Here is a 13,960-nt window from a genome sequence, read left to right as displayed (position 1 = left end):
CAAGATCTACCTGCCTTGGCCTGAAGTGCTGGGATAACAGGTGTGAGCCACCACCGTGCCCGGCCTTTTTTTTTTTTTTTTTCTTTTGAGATGGAGTCTCACTCTATTGCCCGGGCTGGGAATGGGACTCCTCCTATCAATTATTTTTTTAAATTTTCTTTTGTTTTATTGACCTGACAAGGCTCAAATAGAGTTGAGTTTTTGTTTTAGTTTTTTCCATTAGAAGGGACAATACAGAGGTTACAATAATTGGCTTTAGATGATAAGATAAAAGAATAAAACATATTCCTTGCAAGACAACCAGCAAAACTTCATGATCAGCATCAAATCAGTGCCTTCTCACTGTCAGTGGGTGGAAGCCTTCATCAATACTTGAAGAGTTTGAGGCACTCATGAACTCACCATGAGACTCTCTACTCAGGGACAGGATGTAAGCCAAGCAAAAGACCTTCCACAGGTGGTGAATTTGGAAGCCTGCCCAATGTGTTCTGCAAGTTTTCACTGGCAATATGCAGGTGCAGATATGACAAAGAATAACCATGACCTTTACATCACCCCCAGCTGTTGAGGAATGGGATACTTTTGACCCTTTCTGTCCATAGAAACAGGTTACTCATCTTGTGTGGCAACAACATATGTGGTCTACTTAACAGAGAAGAAGACTCTGTAAAAAAAAAAAAAGTTTATTATGAAGTAAGCAAAGAAATGGGAATAGATGTGAGATTATTTGGGGAGATAAAGGAAGTTGAAGGTTTTGAAAGGAAAAATAAGGAGGATTATACAAATTGTTTTGAAAGACTCATACTTGGTCATAAGGATTAAAACCAAAAGGGCATCAGTGCAATGTTAGATAGATTCCTCTTACACCCACTCGATAACTCCCAACATGTTCAGCAAGTCTTGGTTCACTCACAGGTTCCCAATAAAAACCCAGCTCAACCCTGACCAGCTCCACCCTCACTTCCATTTGTAATTTTCACATGACTTTATTACAGGACCATCAGGTTCCTATGCCTGCTGCACAGTAGCTTAGCAATATTCTGAGACAGCAGGGTTTGCAGCAGAGAGTTTAATGATCACAAGGTGGCTGAATGAGAAGCTAGGAAGAGATCCTCAAATTCATCTCCCCAAGGAGTACTGAGGGTTTCCAGTGGATGCTGGATAGCAAGGGGCTGGAAAGTCGGGGTAGCGGTAAGAGGGAAGAAGTCAACAGGATGTAGAAACTGCATTCTTTGGTGAGTTGGTGCCTTGCAGGGCCCTTCAGATCAGCTGGCATCAGTAGTTTCACTGACATGCAGAACCTGAAAGAATATCTCAGATAAAAAAGTTAATGTTTTGCAATGCTTAAATCGTTGTCTGCAGGGAAGTTAAGGGGAACCGTAATCTAAGGTCTATATGATTTTGGAACAGTAGGTTGCCAGCAACCATGAGGAACCAGGTCAGAGAGCAAGAAGACCTCCTGATGAATGCTGAATGTGTTGCAAGCTTGGTTTATTTTTGTTTCTCTCCCTCCCTTCTTCACTGATTAAATTTATAAAGTTTATCGATGTGGTTTCAATTTCTTCCAAAGAAGCCTTAACCTAAGCCCTGAGACCACTCACGCCCTCAGTGGCACCTCTCCTCCACCAGAACGAGCATGTAATCTGCTACCTTACGTTATACAAAATCCCAAAGACCATTCAATACATTGAGATTTTTATTCTGATTTCGTAGGGATGACTCCTCTGTTTTTATAAAGCTTTTTAAAGTATAAAGCATTTTTATATTTTGATGTGGCCAAAGATCTCCTAACAACACTACTTTCAGATTTTATTTTTCTGTCTAATGTCATAAACAGATCAAATCCTTCCCTGCCTCAGACTCAAGACTATGAAGTGCACATATTAGTAAAATACCATCAGTGTTTGTGGAGTTCATGAATGAATGATTTTTTTATTTTTTGACAGAATGTCCCTCTGTCACCCAGACTGGAGTGCAGTGGCACAATTCTGGCTCACTGCAACCATTGCCGCCTGGGTTCAAGCAATTCTCCTGCCTCAGCCTCCCAAGTAGCTGGGTTTCAGGCACCTGCCATCACGCCCAGCTAATTTTTGTATTTTTGTAGAGACGCGGTTTCACCATTTTGCCCTGGCTGGTCTTGAACCCCTGACATCAGGTGATCTACTCACCTTGTCCTTCCAAAGTGCTGGAATTCCAGCTATGAGCCACCTCACTCACCCTTGAATGAATGCATTCTTGACTTCTACCCTATCCCTAACACTGTCAATTTATTGCTTCACGAACTGAATATAGATATGTGATATGAATAGATATCTGACTCAATCCATTAATCTGGGGACAGCCAAAAACCCAATCAGGATTAACTGGGTGGAGCTTCACAAATGCAATCGGATATCCCTTTTTGATTGGAAGCTAGCAGCGGATAGGTGGAGGGGCGTGGGTGGGAGTTGGGATTAGAAAGGTCAATAAAAGCTTCTAAAGACCCACAGGAGAGACCCAAAGTCTTCAAGCCTGGAGTTCCTGCTTGGTTCTTCCTGAGGTCTGAGCACCTTCTAGACTACATCCAGATCTGGTAAGTCACTAATTTCTGTAAGGACACTCCCATCTGACCTACAGTCAGCTGGTCTGGGATGGTGACAGTGCAGCCTACGATGGCACAGAAGTGTATCCTGTCTTTTTCTTTTTTTTATATGAACAGTTTAAAGCTTGAATTTTTTCCTCTAAATGCAGTTCTGTCTTTATTTCAAAAAAGTTGATTGTGCTTTGGTTGATGCCATTTTAAAATTCTTGAAGGGAGCAGTGACTCATGCCTTTAACCCCAACACTTTGGGAGGCCAAAGTGGGAGGATCATTTCAGCCCAGGGGTTTGAGACCAACCTGGGCAACATGACAAAAACCCTCCTCTACACAACGTTCTTTTTTTTGAGGGTGGGGATGGAGTCTCACTGTGTTGCCCAGACTGGAGTGCAGTGGCACGATCTCAACTCAGTGCAACCTTTACCTCCGGGGTTCAAGCAATTCTCATGCCTCAGTCTCCATCCTCAGAAGCTGGTGTCACAGACATCTGAAACCATGCCTGGCTAATTTTTGTATTTTTAGTAGAGGTGGGGTTTCACCATGCTGGCCAGGTTGGTCTCAAACACCTGACCTCAAGTGATCCACCTGCCTTGGCCTCCCAAACTGCTGGGATTATAGCTGTGAGTCACTGGTGCTTGGCCTCTACTTTTTTTTTTTTTAATTAGCCAAGCATGGTATCATGCATCTGTAGTCCCAGCTATTTGGGTGGCTGGTGTGGGAGAATCACTTGAGCCCAGAAGATTGAGGCTGCAGTGAGCCATGCTCACACCACTGCTGTACTCCAGCCTGGGCAAAAGAGAGAGACCCTGTCCAAAAAACAAAAACAATATCTTAACCAAAAAGGATCTATGACCTTAATTTTAAACCAATCACGTCCTCACTGTAATTCTTCCACTCGAATGGAGACATGGCTATGGGGGTGCATGCCTGTAATCCCAGCTACGTGGAAGGCTGAAGCATGAGAATTGCTTGAATCTCAGAGGTGGAGGTTACAGGGAGCTGAGATGGCGCCGCTGCACTCCAGCCTGGGCGACAAAGTGAGACTCAGCTTCACCCACTCCAAAAAAAATTAGATTATACCACCCAGGTGATCATTGGATACATGAAGATTTCTATTGTGTGTTCTTGGGGACTGTCAACTCCGTCTTTGAAAACTGTTTTAACTCTGAAATATTTTGATAAATTTGATGTGGCCGAGGATCCCTCAACAAAGATACTTTCAAGTTTTTTCTTTCTGTCTAATATCAGGAAGAGATTCAACCCTTCCCTATCTCACACTCAGGACTATGAAGGACACATATTAGTAAAACTCCATGTTTGTGAAGGGAATCAGTGAATGAGTCCCGGTCTTTCACCCTATCCCTAAATCTTTCACTTTGATGGATGAATATCTAATTCCATCAGTAAATCTGGAAGAAAGGCAAAAATCCAATCAGGATTAACTGGGTAGAAGTCGAATCAAATCTAGCTCTCTCTCTCTCCTTTTTCTTTTTTCTTTTTTTTTTTTTTTTTTTTTGAGTCTAGCCTATTTCCCAGGTTGGAGTTCAGTGGTGTATTGTCAGCTCACTGCAACCTCTGCCTCCTGGGTTCAAGTGATCCTCCTGCCTCAGCCTCCCTAGTAGCTTGGACTATAGGCGCAGACCACCACAACTGGCTAATTTTTGTAATTTTAGTAGAGGTAGGGTTTTACCATGTTGGCCAGGCTTGTCTCAAACTCCTGACCTCAGATAATCCACCTGCCTCTGCCTCCCAGAGTGCTGGGATTACAGGTGTGAGCCACTTCGTCTGACCTTGAATGAATGTATTCTTGACTTCTACCCTATCCCTAACACTGTCAATTTCTTGCTTCACGAATTAAATATAGATATGTGATATGAATGGACATCTGATTCAATCCGGTAATCTGGGGAGAGCCAAAAACTCAATCAGGATTAACTGGGTGGAGCTTCACAAATGCAATCAGATATCGCTTTTTGATTGGAAGCTAGCAGCGGATAGGTGGAGGGGCTTGGGTGGGAGTTGTGATTAGAAAGGTCAATAAAAGCTTCTAAAGACCCACAGGAGAGACCCAAAGTCTTCAAGCCTGGAGTTCCTGCTTGGTTCTTCCTGAGGTCTGAGCACCTTCTAGACTACATCCAGATCTGGTAAGTCACTAATTTCTGTAAGGACACTCCCATCTGACCTACAGTCAGTCGGTCTGGGATGGTGACAGTGCAGCCTACGATGGCACAGAGCTGTATCCTGTCCTTTTTTTTTTCATATGAACAATTTGAAGCTTTGAATGTTTTCCTCTAAATGCAGTTCTGTCTTTATTTCAAAAAAGTTGATTGTGCTTTGGTTGATGCCATTTTAAAATTCTTGAAGGGAGCAGTGACTCATGCCTTTAACCCCAACACTTTGGGAGGCCAAAGTGGGAGGATCATTTCAGCCCAGGGGTTTGAGACCAACGTGGGCAACATGACAAAAACCCTCCTCTACACAACGTTCTTTTTTTTGAGGGTGGGGATGGAGTCTCACTGTGTTGCCCAGACTGGAGTGCAGTGGCACGATGTCAACTCACTGCAACCTTTACCTCTGGGGTTCAAGCAATTCTCATGCCTCAGTCTCCATCCTCAGAAGCTGGTGTCACAGACATCTGAAACCATGCCTGGCTAAGTTTTGTATTTTTAGTAGAGGTGGGGTTTCACCATGCTGGCCAGGTTGGTCTCTAACACCTGACCTCAAGTGATCCACCTGCCTTGGCCTCCCAAAGTGCTGGGATTACAGCTGTGAATCGCTGGTGCTTGGCCTCTACTTTTTTTTTTTTTTAATTAGCCGAGCATGGTGACATGCATCTGTAGTCCCAGCTATTTGGGTGGCTGCTGGGGGAGAATCACTTGAGCCCAGAAGATTGAGGCTGCAGTGAGCCATGCTCATACCACTCCTGTACTCCAGCCTGGGCAAAAGAGAGAGACCCTGTCCAAAAAACAAAAACAAAATCAGTCAAAAAGGATCTTTGAACTTAATTTTAAACCAATCACATCCTCTTCCACCCAAATGGAGACATGGGAGTGGGGGGTGCATGCCTGTAATCCCAGCTACGTGGAAGGCTGAAGCATGAGAATTGCTTGAATCTTGGAGGCCGAGGCAACAGTGAGCTGAGATGACACCACTGCACTCTAGCCTGGCCGATGAAGTGAGATTCAGCTCCCTCAACACCAAAATGAATTACGCCACCTAGGTGATCATTGGATATATGAAGATTTCTATTGTGTTTTCTTAGGGACTGTCATCTCTGTCTTTGAAAACTGTTTTAACTCTGAAATATTTTGATAAATTTGATGTGGCCCAGGATCCCTCAACAAAGATACTTTCAAGTTTTCTTTCTTTCTGTCTAATATCAGGAAGAGATTCAACCCTTCCCTATCTCACACTCAGGACTTTGAAGGACACATATTAGTAAAACTCCGTGTTTGTGAAGGGAATCAGTGAATGAGTCCTGGACTTTCACCCTATCCCTAAATCTTTCATTTTGATGGATCAATATCTAACTCGATCAGTTAATATTTAAGAAAGGCAAAAATCCAATCAGGATTAACAGGGTAGAGATTAAGAATTCTAATCAAATGTAGCTCTGTCTGTCTCTCTGTTCAATCTAGCCTATTTCCCAGGCTGGAGTGGAGTGATATAATGTCAGCTCACTGCAACTTCTGCCTCCTGGGTTCAAGCAATCGTCCTACCTCAGCCTCCCTAGTAGCTTGGACTACATGTGCAGACCACTGCACCTGGCTAATTTTTGCTGTCTTAGTAGAGGCAGGGTTTTACCATGTTGGCCAGGCTCGTCTTGAACTCCTGATCTCAGATGATCCACCTGCCTTGGCCTCACAAAATGCTCAGATTACAGGTGTGAGTCACTGCACCCAGCCAAAGTGGTTCACTTTGAATATGTGTAAGAGGTGTGCATTGGAAACATCTATCTTGCGAGTGATGCATAAGAGTGTCACATAGCTTTCAGAGCTTCTCACTGAAATTTTCAATAATGAGGCTGGGACGGAGGCTCACACCTATAATCCCAGTATCTTGGGAGGCCAAGACGGATAGATTGCTTGAGACTAGGAGTTCAAGACCAGGTTGGACAACATAGCGAAATCCACTGTCTTTACAAAAATTCAAAAAATAAAAGATGAGCTTGGTGTGGTGATGCATAACTGTGGTCCCAGCTACTTGGGAGGCTGAGGAGGAAGAATCCTTTGAGCGGGGAGGTCAAGGCTGCACTGAGCTGAGATCCCACCACTACACTCCAGGCTGGGTGACAGAGCAAGACCCTGTCAGAAAGAGAGTGAGAGAGGGAGAGAGAGAAAGAGAGAGAGAATGAGAGAAGGGAGGCAGGGAAAGAAGACAAGAAAGAAAGAAGGGAGAGAGAGGGGGAAAGAAAGAAAGAAGGGAGAGAGAGGAGGAAAGAAAGAAAGAAGGGAGGGACAGAGGGAAAGAAGGAAAGAAGAAAGAGAGAGAAAGAGAAAGCAAGCTTAAATAATGAAAAGAAAACAAGTAGAACCTGTTCTAGGGATGCCCCATGAATGTTCCCAACAAGCTTATTTGTAGGAACTGAAAATGTGGGCATGTAGGCTTGTGACACTCCCATTCCCATTGTTTTAGAACCTTGAGTAATTAGTAATTTCCCCCAATGATAGGAGGGGTTCACTTTCAGGTTCCTCCACAATCACTAGTCACCGGATGGAACACTGCATAGAAAGGAAGGGCTAGTGGTGGCCCTGCCTCCTCACTGCTTCGGAGACACTCATGCTGATGCAGCAGAGGCAGAATGCTGGCTTAATGGCCACTGAGTACAGAGCAGAATTGGAGTAAACTGAGGGCTCTTTCACCATTGCTAGAGCAGTGACTTTGGCCCTGGGAGAAGATGATATTGCATGGGCTTGGCCTGAGAGTGATGCCTTTTCTCTGGGTTTGTCCTCTGGAAGTTTTCTCTGCAGATTCATGAAGATGAGCATCCAGACTCCACCCAGACTCCTGGAGCTTGCGGGGCGGAGCCTGCTGAGGGACCAAGCCTTAGCCACGTCCACCCTGGAGGAGCTGCCCACGGAACTTTTCCCCCCACTGTTCATGGAGGCCTTCAGCAGGAGACGCTGTGAGGCCCTGAAGCTGATGGTGCAGGCCTGGCCCTTCCGCCGCCTCCCTCTGAGGCCTCTGATAAAGATGCCTTGTCTGGAGGCCTTCCAAGCTGTGCTCGATGGGCTTGATGCACTGCTTATCCAAGGGGTTCGTCCCAGGTGAGGTGGGCCAGGTGGGCTCGTGGGGAGGGCCCAGGTGTCCAACCGAAGGAAGAGCTGGGTCATGACAAGTGAGGAGGCCCAAGGGGGATGGTGGTGGTGAGGAAGCTGAGAGGACTTGGCCATTCACCAGCTCCTCAAGGAAAGCACTGCTCACCACGCAAGGTCCATGGAGGTAACAGGAACCTCTCCTCTAATGGCACTGAAAGGCACCATGAAAAGTGAGAACTGGGCCAGGCACGGTGGCTCACAATGTAATCCCAGCACATTGGGAGGCTGAGGTCAAGAGTTGGAGGCCAGCCTGTCCAACATGGTAAACCTCAACTCTACTAAAAATACTAAAATTAGCTGGACATGGTGGTGGGTTCCTGTAATCCCAGCTACATGTGAGGTTGAGGCGGGAGAATCATTTGAACCCGGGAAGCAGAGGTTGCAGTGAGGTGACATCACACCACTGCACTCCAGCCTGGGTGACAGAGGGAGACTTGGTCTCAAAAAAAAAAAAAATGTGGAAATGGGCAGGACCCAAGGGGAAAACAGGGTGAAGAAAAGTCAGAGACAGGGACAAGAAGCAGGGAGGGGAGGAGCTGCTATCCAGGATGTGGAGTTTAAGTTCAGAAATGAGTTCTGAAATTCTCAGTCTCACCTCTATTTTCCCACAGGAGGTGCAAACTTCAAGTGCTGGATTTACAGGATGTCTGTGAGAACTTCTGGATGGTTTGGTCTGAAGCTATGGCCCATGGGTGCTTCCTCAATGCCAAGAGGAGCAAAAAACCAGTGCAGGACTGTCCAAGGATGAGAGGACAGCAGCCCTTGACTGTGTTCATAGAACTTTGGCTCAAGAACAGGACTCTGGATGAATACCTCACCTACCTCCTTCTATGGGTCAAGCAGAGGAAAGATTTACTACACCTGTGCTGTAAGAAGCTGAAAATTTTGGGAATGCCCTTCCGCAATATCAGAAGCATCCTGAAAATGGTGAACCTAGACTGTATCCAGGAGGTGGAAGTGAATTGCAAGTGGGTACTGCCCATCCTGACACAGTTTACCCCATACCTGGGCCACATGAGGAATCTTCAGAAGCTCGTTCTCTCCCACATGGATGTCTCTCGCTACGTTTCCCCAGAGCAGAAGAAGGAGATTGTTACCCAGTTCACCACTCAGTTCCTCAAGCTGCGCTGCCTCCAAAAGCTTTATATGAACTCTGTTTCTTTCCTCGAAGGCCACCTGGACCAGCTGCTCAGGTGAGGGAGGGTGGTGAGCTTTCTCTGCAGACCACAGCAGAGCCTGTTACAGTAAACACTAGTGGGCCTCTACTGTGAGCCAGCGTATGAGGATGTAACAGTGAAGGCGACACTAGAATGTCCATGCATTGTCCTGTTGGCGGCCCTGTCCTGAAATGGGTATCACGCAACCCTCCCAATAGAGGCAGAGGGATCAGCTAGGGGAGATGCTATGGAGAGGCTGCCATGCTAGGAAGCTAGCTACTGGGGGGTTCAGATCTAGTGAGGGTGCCTTTCTGAATTCTTCCTGAGGACGTCTGTCTAGGTTAAGATGATGAAAAATACACCAGGGGCGGTGGCTCATGCCTGTAATCCTATCACTTTGGGAGTCTGAGGCAAGAGGATTACTTGAGCCTAGGAGTTTAAGACCAGTCTGGGTAACATCCCAAGACCCCTGTCAGAAATGAATAAATAAAAGTAAAAACAAACAAGATTACTTTTTTTTTTCTGAGATGGATTTTCACTTTGATGGTCCAGGCTAGAGTGCAGTTGTGACATCTCAGCTCTCAGTAACTTCTGCCTCCCAGGTTCAAGCGATTCTCCTACCTCAGCCTCCTGAGTGCCTGGGATTACAGGCGTGGGCCACCACACCTGGCTAATTTTTATATTTTAAGTAGAGACAGGGTTTCACCATGTTGGCCAGGTTATTCTCCAACTCCTGACTTCAGGTGATCCACCCACCATGGACTCCCAAAGTGCTGGGATTATAGGCGAGAGCTACCATGCCCAGCCAACAAGATAATTTTTAAGAAGATGATGTGAAGTAGGGAAGTGAAGTGGGCACTGAAGAGGGGAATGCTCAGCAAACCTGCACATGTCAGAAAATCAGCTTTGTGCCCCACAGTTTGGTGAACATGAATGATCCCATCTCTAATTCCCTGTTGTAAAAGTTTCTTTTGAGCTTCAGGTAAATTAATTACCTAGGAAATGCATGATTCTGAAATAGAGGGTCAGGGAGCAGGCACAAAGAATGGTGAAAGTGATAGATGGTTTGCTGATGATACAGGCGTGTCAGGGACGCCTACAGCCTGCCCACCCCAGCTGATGTTGCAGGATCCTGCCTGGGTTTGTCCTTTATGCCTGCATCTCCACTGGGCTCCTGTGGCCCAGGGATGTGGTTTTCTGCCTGACAGATGAGGAAAGGGAGCTTGAGGGATTCTGTGAACTTGATCCATTCCTATAAATGATGGTGAAATGACTCAGCCTCAAATGGAATTATTTTTTCTCCTTTTTTTTTTTTAATACAGAGTCTCTCTCTGTCACCCAGGCTGGAGTGTAGTGGCATGATCTCTGCTCACTGCAACTTACACCTCCTGGGTTCAAGCGGTTCTTCTGCCTCAGCTTCCCAAGTAGCTGGAATTGCAGGCTCCCGCAACCACACCTGGCTAATTTTTGGATTTTTAGTAGAGAGGAGGTTTTGCCATGTTCACCAGGCTGGTCTCAAACTCCTGATCTCAAGGAATCCACCAGTCTCAGCCTCCCAAAGTTCTGGGATTACAGGTGTGAGTTACCTGGCTGGGTCTAAAATGGAATTGACCTCGGTGGCAAAGCTCTTCATCACGCATCATCCTAAGTGTTGACCATCAGGCCATGAGAATGACCCTGGACTTGGGCAAAATGGTCTCCATCCATTACCTTGAAGCCATTCCCCACCACCGTCCACTCACCCCTATGATTCCCCAGAATTAACTTCTTGCTCTCTCTCCCCAGCTGTCTGAAGACCTCGTTAAAGGTCCTCACAATAACTAACTGTGTGCTTTTGGAATCAGACTTGAAGCATCTATCCCAGTGCCCGAGTATCAGTCAACTAAAGACCCTGGACCTGAGTGGCATCAGACTGACCAATTACAGTCTTGTGCCTCTCCAAATTCTCCTAGAAAAAGTTGCAGCCACCCTTGAGTACCTGGATTTAGATGACTGTGGCATCATAGACTCCCAAGTCAACGCCATCCTGCCTGCCCTGAGCCGCTGCTTTGAGCTCAACACCTTCAGCTTCTGTGGAAATCCCATCTGCATGGCAACCCTGGAGAACCTGCTGAGCCAAACAATCATACTCAAAAACTTATGCGTGGAGCTGTATCCTGCCCCCCGGGAGAGTTATGATGCTGATGGTACTCTCTGCTGGAGCAGATTTGCTCAAATTAGGGCTGAGCTGATGAAGAGAGTGAGGGACTTAAGGCACCCCAAGAGGATCTTGTTCGGTACTGACAACTGCCCTGACTGTGGCAACAGGTCATTTTATGACCTGGAGGCAGATCAATGCTGCTGTTGAATGCCTGCCTATTTGGGTGGATATGTCAAACGCTTTCTTCTGTACACTTGGAAACTAAAACCTAGGTCTTAGGTACACCCTAAAGGGAGCACAGAACCCATCGTTTCACACATGGGCTCTGAAAGTGGGAAAGGAAAGGTGATCAAGCAGGGGCCGGATTTGGGGGAAGTGTTGCCATGGATTCGATGGGACTTTGGGGACCTGTGTCCTGTAGAGTCGAAAATGGGAATCTGAATGTCTAGAGTGGAGGCTTGAGAATACTTGAGGGAGTTACTCTTGCATGGATGGTTGTAAAGAAACAATCAGAAATAAAGGAAAACTGAGTGGTAACTGTCTGGTGCCCTCTATTATTAAGTAACGTGTTTTCCAGTTTAAGCCTCAGGAATCTTCAGTTATTGATGGAAAAAACAAAAGGCACTGAGTTGTCCAATCAATAAGATGCAGCCCAAGAAAATCAAGGCATTTAAATGAAATTTGGTTATTGTAATCAGTTTCCTCCCATTCTTTTATTTGAGACAGAGTTTCACTCTTGTTGCCCAGGATGGAGTTTAGAGTGCAATGGTGCCATCTCAGCTGACTGCAACCTCCACCTGGGGTTTAAATGATTCTCCTGCCTCAGCCTCCCAAGTAGCTGGGATTACAGGCATGCACCACCATGCCCAGCTAATTTTTGTATGTTTAGTAGCGACAGGGTTTCCTCACTATGTTGGTCAGTCTGGTCTCAAACTCCTGACTTTGGGTGATCCACGCAAGTAGGCCTACCAAAGTGCTGGGATTACAGGTGTGAGCCACTTTGTCAGGCTTGTTTTTGTTTTTGTTTTTTAAAGGTCTCCTGTCACTCAGGCTAGAGTGCGGTGGCACAATCACAGCTCACTGCAGCCTCAATTTCCTGGGTTCAAGCGATCCTCCCACCTCAGCCTCCTGAGGAGCTAGGACTACAGGCGTGTGAGCAACCACGCCTGTTTGCTTGTTTTTTTAAGTGGTGACAAGGTCTTGCTGTCTTGCCCAGGCTGATCTGGAACTTCTGAGCTTGTGATTCTCCTGCCTTGGCCTCCCAAAATGCAGGGAGTGTAGGCGTGGACCACCACGATTGGCTTGGCCTCCTCCAGTTCTTCACTTCTTTAGATGTCTGTTAACTCCTTGTTAGTTTCTGTGCCTGCTCAGTGGGTTAATACACACTAGGTGGGCACCAAGGGCCTGGAACATTACTGGGCAAGAACAGTGAGCCAATCCACGTGGAAAGCTCCTTCTTCTCAGGGTCTTTCACTGCTAGCCAGATGCTGAGACCCTGCCCACTCCCTGTGAGTCTCCACATGGTTCCAGAAGCCTTAGTTGGTGGACGTCAGCTTCACTGCACAAGGAGCCACTCTCTTCCCGCTGCCCTGGAAGGGGATGTCCATATTGTGTATTAGCTGGAGACTCTGGGCAGCACCAACCCTTGCTTGTTCCCCTGATGACTAGCAGCCCTTCTTGAATTAAACTGGTTGTAGCCAGTAAAGACAGCCACATTCCCTTTAAGTAAAATACTAAAACTATACAGGTATGTAACACTTTTTAAATATTTCCATCTGACATTTTAAAAAGTTACTTCTTATTAGGGAGCTAGGTCAGATCGATGAGAGATTTTCTCGTAACAACTCCCCTCTCTCCCTAACAAGGAAGAGACCAGTGCAGCGTGTTCTGGAATCTCACATCATCAAAGGGTGGATAACGATCAAGTGCCTGTGGGTGATGTGTGACCTTCCCTGTGCTGAGGAAGCCTGCATAATGGGCATCCAAGTGAAGGATCCTGCTGAGGATTCAGGGGCTGGTGTTGCTGTCAGGGATCTTAGCCAAGAGCCTCAGGTTCCTGTAAAATGAGGATGATGATGTCCAACAGCTTATAGGACCCTGGAAGGATCCAATGAGATGGTTCATGTTTAGGGCTTGGCATGGGGACTGGCACACAGTTAGATGAATACATCTTGTTCTTTTTTCTCTTCTCAGCAGAAGTCCCAGCCATTTTCATCTTTCAATCTCACCTCCTTTTCCTGTTAACAGGGAGGCAACAAGAACCCAGGGCATGCAATGGGGCTCATCTTCTACCCTCTGCCACAACTTCATCATGACTCCCCCAAACAGCAGAGCCCCAGGAGCCAGCAGGGGGCAGGGTGGGCATTTCTGGACTGGATTCATTCCTAAGAAGAGTAAAATGTCCAATCCATAGGTCTCGGGTGCCATCTGCTGGTAGATCAGACCAGATGGTGTAATTTAATGTTGCAAGGATTATATTATATGGTATTTTTAAAAATTTACTATTATGAGCCAGGAGCGGTGGCTCATGTCTGTAATCCCAGCACTTTGGGAGGCTGAGGCTATTGTCATGGCCAGGCTTGGTGTCTCACACCTGTAATCCCAGCATTTTGGGAGGCTGAGGTGGGCAGATCGCTTCAGGTCAGGATTTTGAGACCAGGCTGGCCAACATGGTGAAACCCTGTCTCTACTCAAAATACAAAAAAATTGCTGGGCGTGGTGGCATTCGCCTGTAATCCCAGGTATTCAGGAGACTGAGGCAGGACAAT

The 13,960-nt window shown here is 46.3% G+C and overlaps 1 protein-coding gene across 1 annotated transcript; it reads left to right on the top strand.

Moving 5' to 3' along the window:
- Nucleotides 1-2,494: 2,494 nt before the first annotated feature.
- On the top strand, nucleotides 2,495-11,723 carry LOC129393907 (PRAME family member 15-like). The gene is made up of 4 exons (XM_063596251.1): nucleotides 2,495-2,572; nucleotides 7,536-7,844; nucleotides 8,507-9,088; nucleotides 10,838-11,723. Exons 2-4 carry the CDS (start codon nucleotides 7,552-7,554, stop codon nucleotides 11,397-11,399), a joined length of 1,437 nt encoding a protein of 478 aa, XP_063452321.1. The 5' UTR covers nucleotides 2,495-2,572; nucleotides 7,536-7,551; the 3' UTR covers nucleotides 11,400-11,723.
- The last annotated feature ends 2,237 nt before the right edge of the window (nucleotides 11,724-13,960 follow it).

This window comes from Pan paniscus, chromosome 1 (genome assembly GCF_029289425.2).
Source record: "Pan paniscus chromosome 1, NHGRI_mPanPan1-v2.0_pri, whole genome shotgun sequence".
NCBI lineage: Eukaryota > Metazoa > Chordata > Mammalia > Primates > Hominidae > Pan > Pan paniscus.
This window is presented reverse-complemented; position numbering and strand designations above follow the sequence as displayed.